This window comes from Nematostella vectensis, chromosome 12 (genome assembly GCF_932526225.1).
Source record: "Nematostella vectensis chromosome 12, jaNemVect1.1, whole genome shotgun sequence".
NCBI classification, from domain to species: Eukaryota; Metazoa; Cnidaria; class Anthozoa; order Actiniaria; family Edwardsiidae; genus Nematostella; species Nematostella vectensis.
This window is the reverse complement of record NC_064045.1, coordinates 11,809,533-11,818,581: the sequence shown is the minus strand read 5'-3', so window position 1 is coordinate 11,818,581 and position 9,049 is coordinate 11,809,533. Positions and strand designations below refer to the sequence as shown.

At 43.2% G+C, this 9,049-nt stretch overlaps 1 protein-coding gene across 5 annotated transcripts in view; it reads left to right on the top strand.

Moving 5' to 3' along the window:
* Positions 1–484: 484 nt before the first annotated feature.
* Positions 485–9,049, top strand: part of LOC116603955 — a 45,189-nt gene continuing 36,624 nt past the window's right edge. For 2 of the 5 annotated variants that reach the window (XM_048719605.1, XM_048719604.1), the window contains exons 1-7: positions 574–723; positions 1,994–2,174; positions 3,249–3,467; positions 4,614–4,725; positions 4,998–5,185; positions 6,880–7,185; positions 7,899–8,414. In XM_048719605.1, the coding sequence (XP_048575562.1) occupies positions 2,051–2,174; positions 3,249–3,467; positions 4,614–4,725; positions 4,998–5,185; positions 6,880–7,185; positions 7,899–8,414 (1,465 nt within the window). In that variant the 5' untranslated portion in view covers positions 574–723; positions 1,994–2,050. Of the gene's footprint in view, positions 724–1,993; positions 2,175–3,248; positions 3,468–3,950; positions 4,543–4,613; positions 4,726–4,997; positions 5,186–6,879; positions 7,186–7,898; positions 8,415–9,049 lie in introns of those variants that run through there. The other 3 variants (XM_048719606.1, XM_048719607.1, XM_048719608.1) reach the window with 3 other exon arrangements.

Below are 9,049 nucleotides of genomic sequence, written 5' to 3'. Positions count from 1 at the left end.
CCTCTTCCCGAAGTTACGGATCTATTTTGCCGACTTCCCTTACCTACATTGTTCTATCAACCAGAGGCTGCTCACCTTGGAGACCTGCTGCGGTTATGAGTACGACCGGACACGAAAATCAATGTCTTCCCCGAATTTTTAAGGGCCGTCGAGAGCGCACCGGAATAATAATATTGTAACAGTTTCTGTAAGACTGTACAGTTACTCTCTGTTAGACTGTAATCTGCAAAATCGATTAACTTGTACGTGTGTGTTGAGTTTTTCTCATTTTGTTGATAGACTGTATATCGTTTTATCTATGTTTGTATTTTTAAAAGCGGTTTGAAGAATAAAAAAAAAAGAAATCAAATAAATCAAGGCAGAGCGCATGAAACCGCAAAAATAACTCCAAACTGCAAATAACCTAATTTAAATGAACATAGAAGCCTAAAACCTGGAGTAAGATCCAGTTTGTGAGACTGGTTGACCCCATTGTTACCCCCCTGAAATCCAACAAATAGAGAACAATGCTTCCACCATCTACACCTTAGACAATACATTTACTTGGCATGATCAAATCCCAACGGGTAGAATGTCAGTGACACAAAGGGCAGCGACGGTAAAAATTACCAGAGTGGAAATCCTTTACAGCAGGTAACATATAACTTAGACAAAAACTTTCATGGAAGAAAGAAGTGAAAAAAAGCTTAAAATGAATTGGAAGGGAAGACGATTTTTTAGAAGGTCAGTGCTGGCCGACATTTTATGGTGCAAAAAGTTCACTTAATGAAGAGTAGTGTCAAGTGACTTGCATTGTAAATAATCTTCCCTGAAGATTAGTCTATCAAATTCCTGTTGATTTGTAATTGTTGTTGATGTCTATAGAACAATCTCTTGATCAAAATAAGTGTCATGTGACCTCAATTGTAAAGTTCTCCATTTAAAATTAATCCTATTATTTCTGTTTTGTTTATTCGTAATTCTTAAAAGTTATTTGTATTTCGTTTTGTAAGATTTCTCCTCCCCTTCGATGTTAGGGGCAGTGCAGGAGTTTAAGTTTTACACGGATAGTTTTTCTCATTTTTAATTCATTTTTCCACGAATCATCAGATTTACTAAAATTCGAAGATTAGACCTTCGAAGTAATAGACCTCTGTGATAAAAACCCGCTTGTTAGAAATTTTCTCAAGTCTGGCAAAACGGGTTCTTATATTTTGAGGTACGAGTTACTAACAATTAAGGCAAAATAGGTTTCTTATTAGGTTCTTATTTTTTGTTGCTTAATCAAGAGTAGGATTCATAATTAAGTGTGACTGGGTATATAGCCATTTTGCTATAGAGATGTTAAAACAGTAATCTTATCTTTATGGAAGAGCAAAGTGTTTAGCCATTTTGCTATAGAGATACCCTACTCTATATGTATGTTAAAACAGTAATCTTTATGGGAGAGCGAAGTGTTTAGCCATTTTTCTATAGAGATACCCTACTGTATATGTATGTTAAAACTGTAATCTTATCTTTATGGGAGAGCAAAGTGTTTAGCAAATTTACATTTCAAAGCCCCAAATTTGTTTCATTTTTCATGGAATAATCCAAAATTTCTGCCTATAGGTTCTTAAATCACTAGGTTCTTACACGAAGGTTTTTACTCTGTTAGCTTCTTTTTCTCATATGACTGTCTTAATTTAGTATGTACATTTAAAATATATTTTATTGCCTAAATTCTTAATAAAATCACTCTTACCGTTTCTTTTTGTTGTCGCAAATAACTTTCTGTCAAATCTCAGCGATTTCCGCTGGGACTCAACCCCTTAGGGACACGGTAAGAGTTTCATTTTTTTAAAGAATTAAGGCAATAAAATTATTTTTAAATGTATATACTAAATGAAGACATCTAGTTAGCTGGAGCTGCTTGTGCATAGACGAATGCAAAGAAGACAAACTGCTTTTAAATGTCTGATCAAAGATCAAAGAATAATTCCATGTTGAAAGATTATTCTAATTTTTCTGTCAGGTCAGGTTTTTAGAGCCGCTGTGAGTCTCTAATGGGAGAAGTATACATCTTTAAAAGATGACGCTACGTAGACATATGGCCGCTTTTCAAGGGAACAAATACGATATTCTCCTCGTGTCTATTTTCATTTCCACCGTCGCCATAGCAACAGTTGAAGGCATTCCCCAACTATTCGCTCCTGGTAAGTTTTTTTTCTGTTTGATTCCATTTTAAAATCAATTAATCTTGTTTTAAAAACCGTAGTTTTTCTAGCTCGCTCGGTCATTTCCTTATTAGGCATCACATACCATATTTGGGAGTCGGCTTCAATAATTTTTTCGCTTTTGTATCGCCTTAGAACTTTGTAATTCGAGAATGTCCACGTAGACTTGCAGGAATTTGTGTTTACTACGATTTTCCTGGCAGCGACAGTGCTGAATAACGTATGCGCATGCACGTGTTCTTGCGAAAACAAACAAAATTGCAGTGTTGAATCGTTCGAGTAAAGGTACGAAAGGCTGACCTCTGTCGACTCACTGTACAGCATTAAAACCATACTGTACAAAAAAAGACAGATTTGTTTGATAATGAGGGAGTCATAAAGAAAATTATAGCCTTGTTTTGTCTAGTTTTCTTAGCATTTGTCAAAATGTTACAGTTTGCCTGTAAAACATCGCCAATTTCAAAACAAAAAGGCTGGTTTAACCGCGCAGTACTAGAACTAGTCACGTTTTTCAGCACTGTCGCTGGCAGCATTTTATGGAGCCTAGTCCCTAACGTTTTAGAGAATCACAGGTGTCCCGCGCGCTCGCCCCAGGCTCTTTTAGACCAATTAGAAAAACGACAGCCATTATTTACCACAGTCCCCGCAGGGGAAATCTGGGAATTCCGGGGGGTTGTTTTTCTATACAAAAGTTAAGGGGTTAATGAGGATATAGCAAGTCCTAGGTGTTTTTGTCGGGTTTCCTGTGTGCTCGCAGAAGACCGCGAGAAGACGTGGGATCTGGGACTAGAGGTTAGTACGTCATGCACAAACTCCCTTACCCTAAACCTACATGAAGTACTATGGTGTATTACATGACGTAAAGACCGTTCGGGTTGAGGGTTCCTGTGACGTGACAATTTCGATAACTTACCACAGGAAAACCAATCATAACGCCTGCGACTAGCTTGGATATATCGTATGGGTGCGCGAATTTTATTTCTCATCTTCATACCTATTACTGCGTTACTAGTGACAATGGACTTTTTCATTTCGTCTTTCTATACGCCACAGGAGTAACACGCCAGCACGGGGTTTATATAGAGAAGTGGGAAGGAGTTGATTCATATGAAATTGAGAATCTACTAAAGGACCCACGCTACCCCAACCTTCCTACATGGCGCGGTTACGCATCTGCCTTTACGCAACCGGCAAACTGGGGCGAAAATTTCGGGACCCGGATCAGAACCTACTTTGTACCGCAACAGAGTGGGCCCCACGTATTCTATATCTGTAAGTCACTCAATAAACTGATTTTGATCTGAGTAAGACGAACGAATGGTATAACCTGTGTGGGAATCTCTTGAATAGCTGCGATAGATTTTGCAAAATCAGGCTTGGGGATCGGTTGTTTACCATTTAATCGGAAATTCCGTAATAAGGAATAAGATCCCAGTTTTTCCGGTATGCCATGGTAAGAAAAAGTTTCCTATATTCCAGTTATTCCGGGGCAACTTGTGTATCATTTGCTTGATGAACTGAGCCTGCGTGAACTGTAAACCGTTAGGCCCCCTTGAGAAAACAATCCAAGTATAACACCCGTATAACCGATATACTGGCCCGAGCGCCCGAATAAAATAACTACCGAATATCAGGGGCTCATAAGTAGGGGCAATCAACTTCCCCACATTCTGGTACTATATAGGTGTCACGGTGTCACGGCGTTTCCTAGGATCAGGCTATTTTTAGACGTGCGTATGAGCCAATCAGATTCGACCTTTGTGTTGACGTTTTGGCTGAGCTCAACTGCACGCGCAGTCTCAAAAAAGAGACCAAAAAGCTATGTTCTCTCTTCGGTACTTTGACTTTTGTTGCTCTCTTCTTTAATATAAATCCAACCCTACCTACGACTTTGAATTCTAAATTACAATGATGGATAAAAAAATATTCTTCCTCACTGAAATTTGCGCGTACAACCTCACGTCCCTCGCGCGCACCGGACAACGTCAACGTAGCTGATTGGCCCGTTCGTGCGCGAGCTTCTAAAAATAGCCTGATCCTGGGAAACGCCGTGACACTTATAATACAGATGATTACCCCTACATATGAGCCCCTGCGAATACCCATAACTACCCAAAAGACCGCCCTGAAATACCCTATATTTAATGCCCCGAGCTGTCTCAACCGCCCCGCCGATAAGTTGATCATTTCTTATTGTATGATCGTAATGTGATTTCATTTTTCAATTTGATACCTATGACTGCGCCCTCATCATCACCCCTTCTGATCAAATCTTGCCTACGCTATTAAAAACTATGATCTTACCTCATCCTAAAGCACCGCAGGCTACAGCACATGGATTCTTGAGGTAACTTTACTTAAAACAGTTTGTATACTCTAACAACTTCGTACTGACACACCAAAATTTCTATCATTTAGCCGCTAACAATCAGGGAGAATTGTACTTGAGCACAGATGAGATGCCTGAACACAAAAGTATGATTGCAAGTATATCTGGTTTAAGACGTTCAGATCCTAATGAATTTGAAAAGTAAGTAAGTTAGAAGAAACTCAGCAGGGTTTTCGTGTTGCTCGTGTTTCAAAGGACAAACTTTTATTGGTTTTATTGATATCCTTTGAAACCTGAAACCTCCATTACTTATAACTTACCCTCCCGCAGTACAAAGCATAGCGACTTTCTTGTTATAGCATGTCATTACTATCACAGGAGGGGAGGGGGTGGCGTCACAACAGCCCCCCTATCCCCCCCCTCACTGCCACTGTTCTATGTATCTAACCACTAACTTTTCTACATGCTAAAAGGTACTCGGAACAACGGTCTTGGCCGGCACAGCTTACTGAAGGAAAGTATTACTACATGGAGATATTAATGAAAGAATACTTTAGTGATGACCATTTAGTGGTGGCTGTAAAGACCCCTGATGGCAAATTCTACGCACCCATCCCCTCCCAGTTTTTATGGACAACATACTTATCATCATCATCATCAGGTATGTCTATCTGGCTTGTGTGTCTTTCCCGCAGACCCTCTGTCTTTTTGTCCCACTGTCCCTCTGTCCTTCTTTCCCTCTGTCCTTTTGTCCCTCTGTCCTTCTGTCCCTCTGTCTTTTTGTCCCTCTGTCTTTTTGTCCTTCTGTCTTTTTGTCCTTCTGTACCTCTGTCTTTTTGTCCCTCTGTCCTTTTGTTTCTGTCTTTTTGTCCCTCTGTCCTTTTGTCCCTCTGTCCTTCTGTCCCTCTGTCCTTTTGTCTCTCTGTCCTTTTGTCCCTCTGTCCTTTTGTCACTCTGTCGTTTTGTCCCACTGTATTTTTGTCCCTCTGTCCTTTTGTCCCTCTGTCCTTCTGTCCCTCTGTCCTTTTGTCCCTCTGTCCTTCTGTCCCTGTGTCTTTTTGTCCATCATCTGTCCTTCTGTCCCTCTGTCTTTTTGTCCCTCTGTCCTTTTGTCCCACTGTCTTTTTGTCCCTCTGTCCTTTTGTCCCTCTGTCCTTCTGTCCCCCTGTCTTTTTGTCGCTCTGTCCTTTTGTCCCTTTGTCCTTTTGTCCCTCTGTCCTTCTGTCCCTCTGTCCTTTTGTCCCTCTGTTTTTTGTCCCTCTGTCCCTTTGTCTTTTTGTCCCTCTGTCCTTTTGTCCCACTGTCCTTTTGTCCCTCTGTACTTTTGTCCCTCTGTCCTTCTGTCCCTCTGTCCTTTTGTCCCTCTGTCCTTTTGTCCCTGTGTCTTTTCGTCCATCATCTGTCCTTTTGTCCCTCTGTCTTTTTGTCCCTCTGTCCTTTTGTCCCACTGTCTTTTTTTCCCTCTGTCCTTTTGTCCCTCTGTCCTTCTGTCCCCCTGTCTTTTTGGTCCTCTGTCCTTTTGTCCCTTTGTCCTTTTGTCCCTCTGTCCTTCTGTCCCTCTGTCTTTTTGTCCCTCTCTTCTTCTGCCTTTCTGTCCTTTTGTCCCTCTGTCCTTCTGTCCCCCTGTCTTTTTGTCGCTCTGTCCTTTTGTCCCTTTGTCCTTTTGTCCCTCTGTCCTTCTGTCCCTCTGTCCTTTTGTCCCTCTGTTTTTTGTCCCTCTGTCCCTTTGTCTTTTTGTCCCTCTGTCCTTTTGTCCCACTGTCCTTTTGTCCCTCTGTACTTTTGTCCCTCTGTCCTTCTGTCCCTCTGTCCTTTTGTCCCTCTGTCCTTTTGTCCCTGTGTCTTTTCGTCCATCATCTGTCCTTTTGTCCCTCTGTCTTTTTGTCCCTCTGTCCTTTTGTCCCACTGTCTTTTTTTCCCTCTGTCCTTTTGTCCCTCTGTCCTTCTGTCCCCCTGTCTTTTTGGTCCTCTGTCCTTTTGTCCCTTTGTCCTTTTGTCCCTCTGTCCTTCTGTCCCTCTGTCTTTTTGTCCCTCTCTTCTTCTGCCTTTCTGTCCTTTTGTCCCTCTGTCCTTCTGTCCCTCTGTCCTTCTGTCCCTCTGTCCTTCTATCCCTCTGTCCTTCTGTCCATCTGTCCTTCTATCCGTCCTGCCCCTCCTTCTCTCTGTCCCTGGGTCTGAAATGTAAAAAAAATTCATCCTTGAGCTGAGAGTTTTTCTGTTCGTACGTCCGTCTGTCCCTCTGTCTGGAGGCGTTAATCATAAAATTCAACCTGGGTTGCTCTTTTTTCCCAGTCTGTCTGTTTCTCCTAATTCCAGTTTTGTTTACTCATCTCTACTACCTTCATTCCCTGAAAGCATATAGCCACACATCACAGTTGCACCTAATGAAGATAGCGGCCCGAGCAGGAGCGAGAGCGGGGGCTCATGCTGGGGAGTCAGCAGCTTCTCATTCAGGGGCTCGTGCTGGAGCCGCAGCCGGAGCAGCAGCAGGAGCAGAAGGAGGAGCGAAGGCTGGGGCCGAGGCAGCCGCGAAAGCAGCAAGGATAGTAATGAATAAAGCTATCAGCCTTGCTCTAAAAGCGTACACAGGACCTGGTCACGTGATCAATATTCATTTGAATAAGAATGGAGTGACATCTACACAAACGGTGGCATCGCAGAGTAAGTGTTAATAAATGAAAAAAGAGAGTGAGTGAATGGTTGAGTGGATGGGTGGGTGGATGAGTGTGTGAGTAATTGATTTATTTATTTATAGGGAGTGGGTAAGTGAGTTATTGTGAGTGGATGAGTGAGCTAGTGAGTGAGCTAGTGAGTGAGCTAGTGAGTGAGTGAGTGAGTGAGTGAGTGAGTGAGTGAGTGAGTGAGTGAGCGAGCGAGCGAGTGCGTGAGTGGGGGGTTGAGTGGGTGGTTGAGTGAGTAAGTGGTTGAGTGAGTAAGTGGGTGTGTGTGTGATTGCGTGAGTGAGTGCTTGATGAGCGCGTGAGTGCGTGCGTAAGTGGATGAGTGAGTGACCGAGCGAGTGGGTAAGTGAGTGAGTGATTGCGTGAGCACCTGAGTGAGTGAGCGATTGAGCAGGTGGGTGGTTGAGATAGTGAGTGGGTGGGTGGGTGGGTGAGTGATTGCGTGAGCGCGTGAGTTGGTGAGTGAGTGCGTGCGTGAGTGAGTGAGCGATTGAGCAGGTTGAGATAGTGAGTGGGTGGGTGGGTGAGTGCGTGAGTGATGTTAATGATGATATGATAGGACAAGTTTAAAAAAACAACTTGCATTATAAAAGGGATCACTCCGCCCCCTTATTTGCATATTAATCATTTTCCAAGATGGCCACTTAATATGCTCAATTACATTTGTCTAAATTTTGCCTGAATATTTTTAAGGCAGTCCCCAAACCGTCGGGGGAACTTCCTCTGGAACATCTACCGGGGGGCTAACGACAGCAGCCGGTGGCAGCACGGGAGCATCTTCATCGGGTGCCATGGTTGGTGCAACAACTGGGAGCGCAAGTAGTGCTGGGGCTTCAGCAGGTGGTGGGGGAGGGGTTGGTACCACTGGCGGATCTACAGGAGCTGCAGGAGGAGGAGGAGGGGGAACAAGCACTAGTACAGGAAGCTCCGGAAGCACTGGTACATCGACGGTAACTTCCGGTGGAGGTATTTTCACAAGTGGATCGTCCAGTGGTTCTTCTCAATCTGGCGCTTCCGGCGGTAAGACGATTTTCAAAGCCATTCTTCCGGATGGAACTGTCAAAGAAGGGATGTTGTACGCAGGAATGGAGGGCAATGAAAACGAGGCAGTTTCCCAAGTGAAAGATTTCGTGTACCAACCTAAAGCTGGTGAAGACCCTGATGAGATGGCAAGGAAATTTGTGCATCATCTTGGCATGGCGAAAAAAAGTACGGAAACCATATTGGTTTTGCCATTATGAATCTTATGAATGAATTTTACTTAAAACATATGACTTAAATTCCTTGCAAACAGCACCATTCCTGGCGAGAACAGTCGCATTGCTCCGTAGCTGTCTGTACACCATATCTGATGTCTCTACACCATGTTAGGTAGTGCTCGAAGTAGTCGCTAATATTTTCTTTGTCTTGCGGACAGTCGAGCGATACCTGCCATCAATGCTAGCCGATGTTAGCAATGATTGCATGGTGTTTACTGACCTATTAACTTACCTAGAGCTAGCTAAATGACCTAGACTTAGCTAACTGACCTAGACCTAGCTGACTTACCTAGACCCAGCTAACTGACCTAGACCTAGCTGACTTACCTAGACCCAGCTAACTGACCTAGACCTAGCTAATTGACCCAGACTCAGCTAACTGACCTAGACCTAGCTAACTGACCTAGACTCAGCTAATTGACCTAGGCTTAGCTAACTGACCTAGACCTAACTAACTGACGTAGACCCAGCTAACTGACCTAGACCTAGTTAACTTACCTAGACCTAGCTAACTGACCTAGACCCAGCTAACTGACTAGACCCAGCTAACTCTGACCTAGACTTAGCTAACTGACCTAGACCTAG